The sequence below is a fragment of the Loxodonta africana genome, chromosome 11 (genome assembly GCF_030014295.1).
Source record: "Loxodonta africana isolate mLoxAfr1 chromosome 11, mLoxAfr1.hap2, whole genome shotgun sequence".
Taxonomy (NCBI): Eukaryota; Metazoa; Chordata; class Mammalia; order Proboscidea; family Elephantidae; genus Loxodonta; species Loxodonta africana.
In genome coordinates, this window is record NC_087352.1 from 11,840,282 (window position 1) to 11,858,153 (window position 17,872).

The 17,872-nt window shown below is 55.3% G+C and overlaps 1 protein-coding gene across 1 annotated transcript; it reads right to left on the reverse strand.

The window, feature by feature from the left end:
- Window positions 1–29: 29 nt before the first annotated feature.
- TRAPPC6A (trafficking protein particle complex subunit 6A) lies at window positions 30–17,868 on the reverse strand. The gene is made up of 6 exons (XM_010586450.3): window positions 16,563–17,868; window positions 4,384–4,451; window positions 4,092–4,209; window positions 3,397–3,480; window positions 3,124–3,217; window positions 30–2,415 (listed from the first exon to the last, which is right to left on the reverse strand). Exons 1-6 carry the CDS (start codon window positions 16,644–16,646, stop codon window positions 2,384–2,386), a joined length of 480 nt encoding a protein of 159 aa, XP_010584752.1. The 5' UTR covers window positions 16,647–17,868; the 3' UTR covers window positions 30–2,383.
- Window positions 17,869–17,872: the final 4 nt, after the last annotated feature.

Sequence of the window (17,872 nt, forward strand, 5' to 3'; positions counted from 1 at the left end):
TGTGCCCGCCCTGTCCCCTGCTCTCAAGGACTCAGCACCCAGTGAGAGATGGATGTGACACCCATCTCAAAGAGAGGGCAGGTGAGGCCAGGAGCTGGGACCAGCCATGTATCCTTAGCCATAGTCAAGGGGCTCCTAGGGCCCTTCTGCCTCAGGAGAGAAGGAAGCCAGGACAGGGTGAAAGCAGACACAGATGCTAGTTCTGCCACAGCCCAGCTGTATGACCCTGGGCAGGTGACTTCACCTCTCTGAGCCTTGGCTTCCTCATTGCTGAGTGGGCCAGTGCTGGTGCCTTCCTCTAATGGTTGTCAGGAGGAGTCAGGGAAGGGAAGCTAAAGTGTCGAAGCAACTACAGCTGCTAGCATTGGTGGGGCCCCACTGACCCACTTACAGCCTCTGCTCTGAATGCCTCTCATAGAACACTCCTCTACACACACACCCCTCCTGCATGGAGGAGCTGGCACCTGATACCCCTTCTTCATATACTACGAAGGAAACCCCGATGGCATGGTGATTAAGAGCTTGGCTGCTAACCAAAAGGTTGGCAGTTCAAATCCATCGGGTGCTCCTTGGAAACCCAAGAGTATGGTTCTACTTTGTTGGAATCTACTTGCCAACAACAGGTTTTTGTTTTTGAGTTCACGTAGTATAGCGACCCAGTAAGGTCGCCGTGGTGCCCATTTTACAGATGATGAAACTGAGGCCTGCAGAGGTGAAGCTGATCACCCCAGGATGCACAGGAGCAGAAGGGGAATTTGAAAGCAGGCAGTGGCTTTGGCTCCTGGGTGCTCGGACACTCTGCCTCCTGGGTAGATGTCTCCTTGCAGACATTCTTCCTGAAGAGAGGGCCAGGGTGGGGCTGGGCAAGAGGGCATTAGACACTGTGGAGGCCCCCTGCTCTCCAGAGCCCTGTCTCCCCAGGGGTGGGCCAGGACAAATGGATTTGGGACAGGACAGAAAGGAACACCCTCTTCTAGGACCCCTGGAGCCCTGCAGCACATCCTTTCTGGTGGCCTGCCTGAGTGATCAAATGCTGCCCCGTAGCTGAGTTACAACCCCCACACCCTGTTCTCACCCAGGACCAGGCCTGTCTCCCCTTCCCCCATCCTTCTAGCCCCTTCTCCTGGAAGGCTTCCTCCCATCCTCCCTACGAATAACCCCGGCCCCTCAGGGCATTTAGACCAGTGGGGGAGGCAGTGCCTGGCTCATGACTCCATCCCTGGACCACGGGCTACTCCCTGCGGTGCACTCCCCCGCTGAGGATCCGAGATTCACCCAGGAAGCATCCAACTGGGTGCCAAGTGCCGGCACCAAGAGGAGGGACCAGGAGGAGGCGAGCCCTTGTAAACAAGTTCACACTGAGGGCACCAGGGTGTCTCCATGGAGGCTGTTTAGGGCTTCGGGAGTACTGAGGGCAAGTGACTAACCACCAACTGCCTGTGGTTGTTGCCATGGGCACAAAGGCCGAGCTGCTGCTGGATGTACGGGAGTTTGAGGAGTGGGCCCAAGAGCAGGGCACGTGAAAAGCAACGGGGCAGGCAGAGTGATCTCTGGGCTTGGAGGCCCACTGTGGGCCGGGGGCTGGGACTCCACTATGGAGGCTGAGGAGACCCTGCTGGGGGTGTCTCAAGCAGGGAGATCCTTCCTTGTTCCACTTGGGACTCACCCTCAGCCTTGGTTTACAGCTCCGAGTACTACCCCCGTCGTCAGGCAGTGGGCAGCCAGCAGGCAGCCAGCTGGGCCGTGTACCTGCCAGACGCATGTGCAGGGGTGGCGTGAAGGTGTGTGGTTGCGCTGTCCCCAGCCTGCTCCCAAGGAACCCTTGGCCCTGCTCCTTGGGGAGAGGCCCCATCCTGTGTGTCTACTGGGCTGGGCGGCCCCAGCCTTGATGATGCGGCAGGAACGCTGGTTTAAGGTTTCTGGTGCCGGGGGGCCACCCACTCCTGCCAGGTGTGCAGGAGGGAGGGGCAGACTCAGAGTTCAGGCCAGGGGAGGGCCTGGGAGGAGGGAACACAGAAGCCCTGCTCCCCATCCCCCCACCACCGGACCTGTGACACAACAGCGGCTTCAGAAATAAGCCCCTCCACAACTTCCACTTTCAATCTGGGTCCCCGTTTTTATTGTGCGTCTACCTGCTGAGCAGCCTGGCCCAAGCCCAATCCCTCCCTACCAGCCCCACCTGTGGCTCGGACCCCTGCCTGAGTGATGCCCCATGCCCCTGTGACTCTGCCCCCACCTTGGGCTTTGGCGCAGCACCCCAGGGACCCAGCACCAGGCCTGTGACTACCCCCAAAGGCACCGGCCCCTGGGCCCTAGGTATCTGCTCTCTCCTGAGGGTCCACTTGGGGGAGCAGCGGCGAGGCTGAGCTGGGGTGGGGACACCTCAGGCTCTCTGGATCACCACCTGGAACTTACCTGGAAGAGAAGGGCTGGCATTGGCCTGAGGCTGGGTCCTGGGGGGAGGGAGGGGCAGCTCTCAGATGCTGATTCTGGCCCTGCGCAGGCAGCCGGGTGGCCTCGAGCCAGCCTGTTTTCTCACTGGTCAGAGGTGAGCTCCCCACCCCGCTGGCCTTCGTCCAGGGCTGTGTGGGCACGGAGGCCAGGCGTACAGCGCTCGGGAGGTGCCAGCAAGGGCTCTGCAGCTTGGGTTACCCACTTGAAGCCCGGGTTCCCCAGTGGGAGGGAGAGGGGGGTTGGGTGCCCCTAGGTAGTGAGGCCTCCTCTGCAGGAGAGGGCCCTGCAGCCCCATGTCGTTAACAGGGTGGAGGGGTTAGAGGACACTCTGCCAGGCAGGCAACAAGGGCATCAGTCAGCAGGACAACTTCAGTGAGCAGCAGCTGGGGTCCCATGTTCACAAGCACCAGATGGGTCTATCATGGACCTGCTCTCCCCGGGGCTGGCACATCCCAGAAGCAGGTGGGAATGCTGGGGGCCAGGGGTGTGGGTGGGCCTGGAAGGTGATCTAAGCTCTCTGGACCTCCAGATCCTCATCCGCAGAGAGCTCAGCAGCCAGCTCCCTACAGACAGACAGGCATGCACATACGCATGCGTGCAAGGGCGTGGATGGTCCTGAAGCCCCCGCCACACGTGACGGACGGGAAGCAACCCCCCTCCACGACTCACAGGCGGGCAGGGCTGCCACGGAGGCGGTGACCAGGCTCTTGATGCCCAGGGTGTTGAGGGTGCCACGCAGGAGGCCGCAGGTGAAGGCCAGGAACTGGGGGGGAGGAGGGGTCATCGTAGGAAGAGGACAGGCCAGCACCCAGAATGGGGCCTCATTGAGTTTAGGGCTCATAGGTGCCAGGCCTTGGGGTACCCTCTAGCTTGGGGAGAGGCCTAACTTGGGCTGAGGGTGGGTAAGCACCAGAAGTATTATCTCAACACCCCTTTCCATACCTTGGGTGCTTCCTCCAGATACTGCAGGCCCGAGGCCATCCTGACGAGGAGGGGGAAGTCATTGTCCTGTAGGACATAGGTCCCCTGAGGGCAGAGGAGTCAGGGCTGGGGCTGTGTATATTGGTGGGGAGACATGGGGAGGCAGACCCAGGGGCCCCATCCCTTCGGGCTGGAAGGGCCCTTCCATCAGAGCTGCAGAAGGACCCTGGGGCTGTGTGGCTGGGGCTTGGTGTCCTCCCATCATGGGGACAGAGAAGGAAACAGCCCCTGCCTCCTGGGGGTCCGGGTGAAGTGTGGGTGCCTCCTGGGGGTCTGGACGGGGCTGAGACAAGCAGCCTCAGGCTGAGGGGAGGTGCCGCCAGCCAAAATGGGCCTCTTGCCAACCCTGGGGCTCATTCCAGGGGGCCTGGGGGAACTCTAGGAGCGTGTGCTACCCAGCAGCCTCTTGGCTCCCCTCAGTGGAGGGGACAGAGGCCCCCCAGGATGTGCCTGCCTGGCCCTAAGCCCTTGTCCTGGACACAGGGTGGGGACCGGCTTCCACTCCCATCACAGGGCAGGTGCCCAACAGGCCAGCCGGGCCTGCTGTACTGTCCCCACTGGGGGATCCCCTCCTGCGTTTCCTGGTTTCATCTTCTGCTTCTAGTCAGGAAGCCAGTCAGTGGCGTGGGACTCGCCAGTGGGGCCAGGGCTCACACCTGGTGGTTGGTGCGGAGGCCGTCCATCTGCTTCTGGAACACGGCCACCCACACGTCCTTGCACAGGAACTTGAGGGCGTCCAGTTCCTCCCTGAAAGCCAAGGTGTCCTGGGGCAGCCTTGGGGAGCAAGGGTTTGGGGTGAGGGAGGGGAAGGAAGCCAGGCCCGGTTCCCCCGTGGAACAGTGCAACCTTCCCACCCCAGTGGGTATACCCAGAATGGGACCCAGCCTGGGGGGCCTGCCACCCCCTGCCAGCCAGGGCCTGGGAGGCAGGAGTGGTGGAGGCTCTCACCTCTCGCCCAGAGCCTGGCCCACACGGAAGCCCATGCCCTCCAGGACCGACAGGCTGGTCTTCTGTCCCTAGAAGGGCAGGGAAGAGATTCCAGCTGCAGCAGCTGGAAGGGGACAGAGACCAACTTGCCCCGCCCCATCAGTTCACGGGTGAGGTGGTGTGGGAGAGGGAGGGGCTAGCCTGGGCTCAGCTGGCCACTGCAGGTTCAAGGCAGGCCTCTGAGGGCCAGGTGGTCTCTCCGATCCCCACACTCCCACCCCATCAAGCCCTCAGCACCAGCTCCCCTACACCAGGCAAAATGGGGCCTCCCCCAGGCTCAGCTCACCCCTGCTCGGCAAGGCGGACCTGAGACCACCACACTGATTCTAAGTGCCCTCAGTGTGGACCCTCACAGCATCCCTATGGGGCAGGCACTGCAGTAACCCCCAGAGGTTCAAGAGGCCCCACATGGCAAGCAGGGGAGCTGTGGGGAACATGGTGGGTGAAGCCAGAGTCAGGGGGCCAAAAAGGTGTGGGTCCCAGCCCCTCAGCTTGGTCAGCAGGGCCTATAAAGCCAACTAGAATCACCAAAAAAAAAAAAAAAAAAAAACGGGCAGTTGCTGTCAAGTGATCCTAACTCATGGCAACCCCATATATGTCAAAGAACTGTGCTCCACTGGGTTCTCAATGACTGGTTTTGTGCAAGGAGACGGCCAGGCCTTTCTTCAGAGGCACCTCTGAGTGGTCTCAAACCTCCACCTGTCAGTTAGCAGTTGAGCCTATTAACCATTTGCACATCCAGGGATTCCCAAGTAGGGCCCCCCACTGTCACGGATTGAATTGTGTCCGCCTAAAAATGTGTATCGACTTGGCTAGGCCATGATTCCCAGTATTGTGACTGTCCACCATTTTGTCATCTGATGTGATTTTCCTGTGTGTTATAAATCCTACCTCTATGATGTTAAGGAGGCAGGATTAGAGGCAGTTATGTTAATGAGGCAGGACTCAATCTACAAGCCTGGCTATAGTTTGAGTCAATCTCTCTTGAGATATGAGAAAGAGAAGCGAGCAGAGAGACAGGGGGACCTCACACCACCAAGAATGAAGAACCAGGAGGGGTGCGCGTCCTTTGGACCTGGGGTCCCTGTGCTGAGAGACTCGCAGACCAGGGGAAGATTGATGATGAGGGCCTTCCAGAGAGAGAAAGCCTTCCCCTGGAGCTGGCGCCCTGATTTCAGACTTCTAGCCTCCTAGACTGTGAGAGAATAAATTTGTTTGTTAAAGCCATCCACTTTTGGTATTTCTGTTATGGCGGCACTAGATAACTAAGACACCTATGAATTAAAATATCAGCCATGACCTGGGGAGGGTACTGATGGCGCTGACCGGTTGGAGTAGGGGTGAGGGTGCCTGTGCTCGTTTGGTGTCTACGCACTGTCTGTCAGTGTGCTCATTCACAGGGACTAGCATGGCCCAGGGAGAGAAAACGTTTACATATTTCTTTATTCTCGTGACCTGAAGGGAGCTGGGGACAGAGGCCCAGATTTGAAACACCACGATGGCCCAAGGCGAGAGGAGCTTGCATTTCTGAGTACATCCAGAAGAGCAGAGATGGGAGAACAGGGAGCACGTGGACACAGGGGGAATGTGGGGAGGGAGGATGCCCCCTGGCTCTCCTGGAAAGTCCTCTCAGGATGTCCCCTCACCCCCACGGCCACCCCCTTCCTTCAGCCATAACTTCCAGTTGTCTTCCCTGGCAGGTCCACACCATCCTCATAGCGACCTGAAGGGCGGTGGGAGCTCCCTACTTAGATGGCAGCCCTCAGGAGGGTGGCCAAGCCTCCTCAGCCTGCTGGAACCCAGCACCCCTCCCCAGCTCTGCTCTGCCCACAACAACACCCGCTTCCTCTGGCTGCAAGGCTGTGGGCACCTTCCCTATCACCCTCCCTGGCTGGGTCCTCAATGGCAGCCCTGCTCACCCCGCATTGTCACTGAGGGGGACATAAACTTGGTGAGGGCAGGGCCCAGGCTCACCAGTGTGCCTCTGACCTGCTGCAGCCAGCCCAGGGCCTGGCACCTTACTGAGCAGAGGCTGGACCAACACAGCCCAGAACTGGGGTGTGGTCACACATCGTGTGCTGAGGCTTTGTAGAAAATCTTTCCTTTAATTTAATGGCTCATAAGGTAGGCTGTGGGGCCGTGGTGGCACAGTGGTTAAACGTTTGGCTGCTAACCAAAAGGTCAGCAGTTCGAATCCACCAGATGCTCCCTGGAAACCCCGCGGGGCAGTTCTACTCTGTCCTATGGGGTTGTTGTGAGTTGACATCCACTCGACAGCAATAGGCTTGGCTTGGTTTTTTGGTAAGGTAGGCCATACTTCATACCACGGACTCTGGGCTCAGAAGTGTTATGGCAAACCTGCCAAAGACTTGCTGAACCACCAGGGAGATCCGATTCCAAAGCCCAAATGCTTTCCACTGCCTGGCAGGTCTGTGGGGGACAGGAGGCGGGTGGACAGGACTCCACCCACCATGGTCCTGGCAGCAGTGAGTTTGGGGCGAGGCAGCCTGGGGGCAGCTCTGGGAGCCGAAGGCCTGAGCAGAGAGGCTGAGTTTCAGACCCAGCGCCCCTCTTCTCTGCCAGGCCCCCAGGCCCCCTGACCTCACCCTCTTCTACCACTGCGGGCTCCACCTTTGGGAATCGAGCCCGGGTGATGACACAGCTTCCTGTTGGATGGCACTGGCGCTCTCTGGTGTCAGCAGCCTGCTTCCCTCATGCTTCCTCAGTGCCGGCCACATGGGAAGACTGACTAATGGGGCATGGGAGGTAAGCGCGAGGTCTGAGAGCAGAGTGAGGGGGACAGTCCATACAGCCACGGGTGACAAGGGGCAAAGGAGGATGTGTGTGGTGGGGTAGACCCTGCCCTGTGTCCCTCTCCCAGCAGCACTACCCGGTGACTGAGTGCAGTGCCCTGGGCCAGCCTGCCTGGGCCAGATCTACCCCTGCCGCTGACCGTGCCTCAGTTTCCTCATGTGTAAAAGGAAGATCATGTTGCCAGTAGCTCCTTCCAGGGATCCTGGGATCCTTATGAGGGCTAAAGGGGTGGGTGAATGTAAGCAGAGTGCTCCCATGAGCGCCACTCACCCCCTCTGAACCTCCGCACCCAACAAACGAGGTGACGAGCCACCTGGCTGATAAGAGAGAAAGCCGGTCCTGGAACATAAACTCCGTGAAGGAAGGGGCTGTTCTCTGGGCTGACATATCCCTGGGCCTTGCGAGACGCCCTCCCCAGTGGCTGTGGTGGCTGCAGCCCCGTGTCATCTCCCCGAGGTGTGCTCCTGGAAGCAGGAGGGCTTCACTGCGACCGGATTCCCAGTGTGACGGCGGAGACGCCTGGGCTCACTCATTCATTCCACAAACACTTCCTGGGGGTTCCCAGGGGTCTCAGCTGCGCCTGGTGGGGGTGACAGGTGCCCAGAGGATGACAGAGATGGCAGAAGGCAGGAGCCGGGGGGCGGGTACAGACAGGCAGAGGACACTCCACCTGGGGGATGGGGAAGAGGAGGGAATGCCCAGCTGAGGGTATGTGCAAAGACAGAGAGGCACAGAGAAAGCTCAGCCCGGCTGGGGAAGGCCGCTCAGGCTGTGAGGATGGGGAGGCGGGCAGGGGAGGTGAGGAAGCAGAGGTTATATCCTGGAGGGGGCTGAGGAGCGTGCAGCCCACCTCAGATCCCCACAGCGGAGGTTGTGGACCAGCCAGTTGAGCTGCCGTTCTAGTGGGGCACCGCACAAGAACTAATGATACAATTACTGATTTAATTACAATCATGGCGGCCGCCGGGAGGGAGAAATGGTTTGCAGTGAGACAGCTTGCTGGGGACTTCTGAGAAGGGAGATGACTGGAAAGGCGCAATAATGTCTGCCTGTGTCTGGAGGAAGAGGAGGCAGATGCGGGGGCGGGGGGGTTCCAGGCTCAGGGGACAGCCAGGACAAGGGTCTGAGGGGAAGAAGCAGGACCTGTGGAGGGCAGTAATTGGGGGGGGGGTGACAAGATGGGAACAGAGAATCAACTAGGTCCATCTGCCCAGCTGAGAGCGTGGCAGGGAGTCCAGAAAGGGTCCAGCAAATTCAAGTTCTACTTTAACGAACTTCAGATGCCTGAGTTTGTGCCCTGACACCACCGACTAGATGCATGGCCTCAGACAACTGATCTAACTGTGCGGCGCCTCAGTGTCCCCGTGTGAAATGGGGCTCATGGCAGTGCTGCTATGAGGGTTGACTCCGATATGTGTAATAACACTTAGAGGACCCAGCACAGGGCACCAGCCCAACCCACAGCTACGGTTACCGCTGGACCCCCCTGCCCCACCAATAGGGGCCAACTCCATATTTGCTGAACTAAAAAGACGGGGGTACTGGGGCTGTGGGGAATACAGCCAAAAGGGAAAGGAAAAGAGGACATGGGGGAACAAAGGGACAGAGGACAAGAAGGTCCTGGGAAGAAAGGGAGAAGGAGGAAGAGGGTAGGCGCCTCACCTGCCTCTATTACAGCCTGTCTCCTAGGGCTTTGTGGTTCACGCCTGAGTCCTAGCAAGCTTCTGAGAGATTAGGGGTTTATCATTCTCATGGAAGGCGGGGCCTGTCCCATTCATATGGATCCTCCAGAACCCAGCCAGAGTCTGTACAGGGCTGGGGCACACCACACCTGCCTCTGCGAGTTTACAGAGCTGAGAGGAAATGAGATAATACAAGGAAGGGAGGAGAGCTCCTTAGAGGAGAACCCCAAATCAGGGTCTGCACCAACGGCACCCACAAAACAGCCCAGCCATCAGGAAGGTGGCACAATCAGAGACAACGGGAAGTTTTTAGAAATGAAAACAAGAATGGCCCAGACAGACACTTTTTAATAAGGGAGCTGAATAACACACATCTGTAAGCTAGATAAAAACTCCCAGGTTATCCAGAAAAAAAACATAAGGCAGAAAAAATGAGAGAAAAGTTATAAGACACATGGGAGAGATCTGGAAAGTCTAATAACCATCTGGATGCCAAAAGGACACGCGGGAACAATGCAGGAGAAAAAATAACCAAAGAGGTAATAAGAGAAAAACGTCTCGCGCTAAAGGGAGATTTGAGTATTCAGACTGAGAAGGCCCACGGGGCTCTGATGAGGATGAATGGAAAACAAGCAAACCAGACCTGAGACTTCGGAACCGGGAAGAGGAAGAGATCAGAAAGATACAGCTTAGCTGAGGCAGGAGGGAGCCAGGTGGGGCCTTGTGGTCGGAGTCTCCCTTGTCCTTGGTCCACCCCGCCCTTTCCCACCCCTTTGACGATGTGCTGCTGCTCTCTCTTCGGCAGAGGGTGACCCTGTTCAGCCCCCACCTTCAGAGCCTCCTGTGCCAGGCTGGGGCTGGGAACCCAGAGTAGAGCCACCTTGGCTTTTAAGGAAATCACTGAGACCAGAGGCAACGTCTCGGCCTTACCAAGGTGAACGGCACCAGAAGACCCAAAAGAAGTATCCCTGAGCAAACGGGTGAGAGAATAAAGCCAGCACAATTCGCACCCTGTCGACCTGGGCTCTGACCCCTCACCTACCAAGGCGTCCTAAACAACCATTATAGATTGAATTGTGTCCCCCCAAAATACGTATTGAAATCCTGGCCCCAATACCTGTAAATAGGAAACCCTGGTGGCGTAGTGGTTCAGTGCTATGGCTGCTAACCAAAAGGTCGACAGTTCAAATCCACCAGGCGCTCCTTGGAAACTGTATGGGGCAGTTCCGCTCTGTCCTATAAGGTGGCTATGAGTCAGAATTGACTCAGTGACAACGTTTTTTTTTAAATACCTGTAAATAAGCAGCCCTGATGGTACAGTGGTTAAGTGCTTGGCTACTAACCGAAAGGTCGGTGGTTCGAACTCATCAGCTGCTCCACAGAAGAAAGATGTGGCAGCCTGCTCCTATAAAGATTTACAGCCTTGGAAACCCTATGGGGCAGTTCTACTCTGTCCTATAGGGTCGCCATGAGTCAGAATCGACTTGACAGCACACAATAACAACATACCTGTAAGCAGAGTCCCTGGGGCGTGCAAATGATTAACACACTCAGTTGCTAACTGAAAGGTTGTAGGTTCGAGTCCACCCGGAGGCACCTCAGAAGAAAGGCCTGGTGATGTCCTTCCAGAAACTCAGCCACTGAAAACCCTGGGAGCACAGTTCTACTCGGACACACACAGGGTTGCCATGAGCCGGAGTTGGCTTGACAGTACTGGGTTTTATATCTATAAATACGACCACGTTTGGAAATACGGGTTTTCTTTGTTATGTTAATTAGTCATACCCAAGTAGAGTGGGTTCTAAATCTAAGCACTTCTGAGTTATAAAAAGAGCAGAACGGACACAGACTCAAACACACACACGTGCGCACGCATACACACATGGAAGACAGATGTCATGTGAGGACTACTATAAGTCAAAGATTGCCAAGGAGCCAAGGAACGTCTGGCATCACTGACAAGGCCAAGACCCTGAGTTGAACTTCTAGCCTCCAGAACTACAAAAATAAATCCCGTTCTTTAAAGCCACCCACTTGTGGTATCTTCGTTAGAAGAGTGCTACGAAACTAAGATATAACCCCAAACCTGGTCTTCTACCCCCCTCTGCTCTCAATCCTCCCAGTCTTCCTTCTCCTTCCAGCCCTGAAGTTTGGCCGTGGCCTCTGCTTGGGATTGCTGCAGCAGCAACGACCCTCCCAGCCCGACCTCCAATCCAGGCTCGTCCACCTGCCAGAGGAGCCTCTCTAGAAAGTAAACCCGGTCCAGCCACCCTCAGGACAGAGCCCCAGCTCCTAGCCAGGCCCACAGTGCCCTGCCCCTCTCCGCCCCAAGCTCCAGCCCCTGGCACCCCCGCCCCAGGCGTACCACACCCCCCTCCAGGGCTCTGCAGCCACTGTCCCTGCCAGGAATGGGCTCAGTTCCAGCCTCCTGCCTGAGGGCAAGGGCTGCAGGTGTTAGTTGCCCATCCACCCAGGCCCTCCTCAGGGAAGGCCTTGGTGCTGGACACATGCTGGACACCTGCTGGGCCTGGTGGGGGAAGGCCTTATCCCACAGATGGTACTGGGGTCCTTGACACAGCTTACTACACACACTGAGAGGAATTCACTCCTTTGCCCAAAGTCTCCCCTTATCCTCAAAGCTTCCCCTTCCTCCATGGGTTTTTCCTGCTTTGATGATAACTGCCCCCAGGACCTCCTGGCTCCCTGGCTAGTCTTCCATTCAAAGATCTTAATCCTCTGGCTCCAGCCGCTAAGCCTCCCTTCAACCACCACAAATAACCACAAACCAGGCAGGAGTGGAAGACCCAGAGCGGAAACATTGACTGTGGCTCCCGAGTGCCTGGGCTGCGAGACAGAGCAATCAGCCATCATCCTTGTCCTCCAGGGGCTGGCCCCATGCCACAGACGGAGATGCAGCTGGTACAGACTTTAAAGCCAGACGGCCAGGCCCTGATTTTGCCTCTGATTGTCTGTGTGGCCTCAGTCCCCCCTCTGTAAAATGAGAACAATAACATCTACCTCAGGGGGCTGTTCTGAGGACCACCAGTGCCAGTATTTGCTGCTGTTGCGTTGATTCTGACTCATGGCGACCCACGTGTGCAGCACAGTAGAACTGCACGCCATAGGGTTTTCACGGCTGGGACCTTTGGGAACCAGACTGCCAGGCCTTTCTTCCAAGGCCCCGCTGGGTGGGTTTGAACCACCAACCTTTTGGTTAGTAGCCCAGCGCTTAACTGCTTAACTGTTTACGGCACCCAAGGACTCCACTCTGAGGACTAAGGTAAAATACCGTGCTGGGGAAGACATTAAGTACCCGTTAAGAACCCAAGCGCCTTAGTCATCTAGTGCTGCTATGACAGAAATACCACAAGTGGATGGCTTTAACAAACCCAAATTTATTTTCTCACAGTTTAGGAGGCTAGAAGTCTGAATTCAGGGCGTTAGCTTTAGGGAAAGGCTCTCTCTCTCTGTACTCCTGAGAAAGGCTCTTATCTCTTCAGCTTCTGTTTCCTAGTTCCTTGGAGATCTCCATGTGCTGGCATCTATCTTCCCCCATCTCAGTTTGCTTAATCTGCTCCTTTTATATTTTGTAAGAGACTGACTCAAGACACTCCCTACGCTAGTCCTGACTCATTAACAAAAACAACATTCCCAAATGGGATTAACCACACGTATCAAAAAACCAAAAACCAAACCTCTGCCACTGAGTTGATTCCACTTCATGGTGGCCTTGTAGGACAGAGCAGAACTGCCCCATAGTTTCCAAGGATCAGCCGGTGGATTCAGGCTGCTGACCTGGTTAGCAGCTGAGCTCTTAACTGCTCAGCCACCAGGGCTCCCACCACCAGGGCTCCCAACCACAGGTATCAGGTTAGGATTTACAGTACATATTTTTGAGGGACACAATTTAATCCATAACACCAGGGAACAGGAGGCCAACACTTGTTGGATCAAAGAGAAGGAATGGAGAGAGGAAGAGGGGCCAGGAGCGAAGAGAAAGGACTATGAGCAAACAGCATTTTCCCATAAAGTGTCCCCCGAAAACAGGGACTCCCCAGGTCGAAGTATATGGGGAAACAGCTCTCATCCCTGGCTGCACTGAGGCCCCAGTGTCCAGGCCACATCCCAGGCCCACTGGAATCTCTGGCATGGGACCCGGCAAGGAGATTGTACCCTGTAGCTGGGAGGAGAACAGCTGCCCCAGTCAAAGGCACAGCCAAGCATTCTGGAAAGCTCTGCAGTGAGCAAACCTGAACAACCCAGTGATAACCACCCGCATGAGCTCAGAAACCCATTAAAGTCCTTCTGGAGAGTGTCGGACAAGCCACACTGTGGAAGCACAAGTGGGCGTTTACAGCCCAGGTGTTGGAAAGGGGAGGCCTAGTTAAGCTCCCGCCTCTGCCACCTGTGAGCAAGAAACTCAGGCTGGCCGGAGCCTTTGCTTCTTCATCATAAGGTGGGGCTGATCACTCCTGCCTCTTTGGGTTGTTAAGCCCAAACCCATTGCCATCGAGTCGATTCCGACTCATAGCAACTCTATAGGACAGAGTAGAACTGCCCCATAGAGTTTCCAAGGAGTGCCTGGTGGATTTGAACTGCCAGCCTTTTGGTTAGCAGCCGTAGCACTCAACCGCTACGCCACCAGGGTTTGCTTTGGGTCGTTAGGAGGATCAGATGAAACCGGGATGGGCAGCACAGGGCCAGCACAGAGCAAACACTCCAACGTAGCAGGGGCTGTTTTTGTACTAAAGGCACTCCCCACCCATGCCCTCCACAGCACAGCCTCTGCACAGGCTCCTCCAATCCATCCCCGGCGAGGACCTACTATGTGCCAGAGAACACAGTGGTGTTGACACAGACCTGGTCCCAGCCCATGCGGAGCTCACAGTCTGTCAGGGGAGACGGATATGAATCAAAGGATGATAAAATCCACTGCTGTCGAGTGGATTCTGACTCATGGTGACCCCACATTTTACAGAGTAGAACTGAGCTCCATAGGGTTTTCTCGGAAAGCTTCCATGATGCTGCTGGGATGGTTTTGAACCGCCAACCTTTAGGTTAGTGTTGTTTTTGCCAGGTGCCATGGAAGTCAATTCTGACTCATGGCGACCCTATGTGACAGAGTCGAAATGCCCCACTGGGCTTCCTAGGCTGTAATCCTCATCGGAGCAGATCACCAGGTCCTTCTCCCGGAGAGCTGCTGGGTGGGTTCAAACCACCAACATTTTGGTCAGCAGCCAAGGTTAGTAGTTCAGTGCAAAACGTTTGCACCACCCAGGGACCCAAAGGGTGATACAGATACAGAGTTCTGGTGTACATTTACTGATGAGGGCTACCAAGGAAAAAGTGGGGAGAGGGGCTGTGAGAATGTAAAAGGAGACCCTGAACTTGTCTCGGGGCTCAAGGAAGGCTTTCCAGATGAAGGGGCATTTGAGCCAAGATCTGAATCATTAATATGGTAAACATGGGAATGAAATAAGCAGGGACCTGAGGGAGGAGGCTGGTACAAAGGTGAAGGGGGGGAGCCTGGACTAGGACAGGGGACGTGACAGATGGGAAACATATCTAGACAGCAGAAGGGGCGGAGCCTGATAAAAGGCTGGAGGTGCGGGAGACGAAGCAGATGTTGGAGGACTCCTGGGTTTCTAGTTTGAAGCCAGGATGGACAAAGTGCCGAGAAACTGCAACCCCTTCCCCGACACACACACCAACGTACACTCCCTCTCCCTTGCTTTATCTTTCTCATAGCACTTAGGTGATGTACCATTTGCAATCCACTGGTAACCTAAAGGTTGGTGGTTCAAACCCATCCAGCAGTACCATGGAAAAAAAGTCCTGGTGATCTGCTTCCGTAAAGATCACTGCCAAGAAAACCCTATAGAACAGTTCTACTCTGTAAAACATGAAGTCACCATGAGTCATAATCAACTTGACAGCAACTAACAACGACTGTATACAGGTAGTCCCCAACTTAGGATATGTTCAAGTTACAACAAACTGTACTTATCACCATCTTTTTTTGATACATCATTAGTAACATGCAGTAATACAACGTTGCAGCGTGTAATTTGCTGACTTTATCATTCTCAGATGTAATGTTTCCAACTCTTAAAGACAAATATTGAAATTATACAGATGCAGACAATAATAGTGGAAACTAAAAAAAAAAAAACTTATGATGAAGTAGTTGGAATGGAACTCCCTGACAAAGTGGGGACTACCTGTAGTTTACTCAAATTATCACTCTGTCTCCCCGCCACTAAGACCTAAGCTCCAGGAGGGCAAGGATTTTTGCATGGTTCACAGAGGCATCCCCAGAGCCTACAACAGGTCCCAGCACCTTGCAGGTTTTACGAAATGTCTGTTGAATGAATTAATGAACTCAGAAGTAACCAAGTTCAGGGGTGAAAACAGCAGCACCATGAATAGGACTCCCATCTGGGAAGAAAGCCTAAGCCAATAAAATTTACTTTTCTCTAGATGATGAAGATCATAACAAAAAGTACCCAAGCCCCCTCTCATTAGGCACCTACTTTGTGTGAGGCTCCCCAGCCCTTTTTATCTTGGCATCAGATTTTATAACAGGAGTGCCCATGTTGTGAGGGCTGAGTATGCGCTTTGAAGTTTTAGCTCATTCAATCTTCACAAGATCCAGCTTTCAAAATACCAAGCAGAGTCCTACCAAACCAAAGCCTAACCTGTGGCTGTCAAGTCGATTCTGACTCATGGCGACCGCAAGCGTCACAGAGTAGAACTGCTCCCTAAGGTTATCTTGGCCGTAATCTTTACGTAAGCAGATGACCAGGCCTTTCTTCTGCAGCACCGCTGGGTGGGTTTGAACCATCAACCTTTAGGTTAGTTGTGTAGGGCAAAACATCTGTGCCACGCTGGGCCCTAACATGCTCCTACTTCAGAGCTTCTGCACCGGCTGTCTCTTCTCACTGGAATGTTCTCATCCACCACTTACGCAGGGCTTATTTCCTCCCTTCTCCACCTTTGAAACGCTTTCTTTGAACAGCCACCATTCTATCCTTCTTCCTTCCCTATCTCTACTTTTCTTTTTAGGACTTCTCATTAGTTCATGGTACATTACAATTTTATTTTGTTTGATTCCCCAACCAAGACGTAAGCTTCAGTAAAGTCAGGGATTTTGTCTTAGAACAAAAGTCCCTGGAATACCATAGGCACTCAACAAATGTTGGTCGAGTGAACTAATGTCCCACTCTGGATGACCCTTTTACAAAGGAGGAAACCGAGGCACACAGAAGTGTGTCACCGGGTCGCAAACCTAGCGAGTGCCAGAAGCGGATTCAACGCAGGCAATAAACACCCCGAGTTTACACCCCTGAGTAAACACCCCGTAATATTAGTAATTATTATAATTACTAATTGCTTACTCTGTGCCAGGTTTTGAACTAAGTGCTTAAACTTCGGTTTATCTCCCTCGATTCTAACAATCATCCGCGGGGCCGACACTGTTGATTCCCCCACTTTACACGGCAACTGCCCGAAGTCGCCCAGCGAGGCAAAGGCTGCGCCGGGGTTCGAACTCGAGAAGTTCATGTGGCCTCCGCACTCTCCGGAGGCCTTGATCCGTCCTTCCCGCTGCAGCCTGCGTCTCCACCCCCGGGGCCCGGCGCTCACCCCAGGACTGGGATCTGGGCGCCGCGCCCACAGCTCCGCCACCATCTCCGTGTGCAGAAACTCAAACAGCACCGCGTCCGCCATACGCCCGCCTCGCCGCCCAACAACAGCTCAGGGCTCCCTGCTCTCATTGGTCCGGTGGGGTAGGCCCCACCTACCGCATGCCTTGGCGTGCAGGCCTACTCCCGCTTCCATTGGTCTCTTAGGATAGCCCCGCTTCCCACGTGAGCTAGAAAGAAGAAAGGGGACTAGTTCTTCTTTCATTGGCAGCACACGGTCGCACGTGCCGGCCTCTTCCGCCCTTACCCTTCGTGCGTTCTCTGTTTCCGGGTCTTTGAGCATTTCCATTGGCCGAGTCTCTGATACACGTGACATAAGTCCATTTTTAAATCCCTCTTTGTCCACTACAAACTCTCCTTCGCCGCACAACTCGGAAGCGCCGACCCAACCGCTTTCCTATTGGCCGTGCCTTCATTCACGTGACTTCCGCATCATGCGCTAAAATCTAGTCCTGAGAACTTGCTTCCTGATTGGTAGCTGTGCTACCCACGTGACTTGGCTGCCACCGCCCAGCCGACCCGCTCCCCTATTGGTTGGTACCTCCTCCAACTGTTGCTGTGTAGATTCTGCTCGTCTGCCGGCTAGCGGATCGCGCAGGCTCAGAACTCCGGTGCCTCGGTACGGCCTTCGACGGTAGCGACCCCAATAGTGCACCCTCCCCAGAGTCCAGCCGGATTGTCACTCTTTCCATGATCCTGGTACTGGTCCCCCCAGAAGCCCAGCAGCCGGTCTGCTTCCGGGTCTGAGACAGGCTTGCAGAAAGATGTGGAGGGTGTGGCCTCTGCTAGGAGGCAAATTCGTCAAGAGCTCAGTTTGGGACCTTGGGCTCCAGGGCCTTCATTAAGCTGCTCCTCAGTTTTCCCATCGGTACAACTGAAGAGGCTGGGGTCCAGCTGCCCCATCATCACCGGCAGAGGTGATGAGCCCCAGTTGATAGAAGAAACCGAGGCCCGTACGGGAAGCGGTTGGCTCCCAGTCACCTAGAGAGTCAGTGGAAGTGCTAACTCGGTAAGTTACCAGGGCCCCGCGACAGGCTCAGAACCTAGAGCAGGCCTAGGACCAAGGGGAGGAACCAGACCCAAGAGGTGGGGCTACGCACCTAGGAATGAACCCAAACCCCAGGCCCAGAACGTCATCCAGGGGCGGGATAGCCCTGAGGGTGACAGCGCGATGAGTGGGGGGCTACACGGAAGACAAGCAGGCTCCCGCCTCTCATGCTGTGCCTCCGCTCCTCTCCTCCCTAGCTGGGA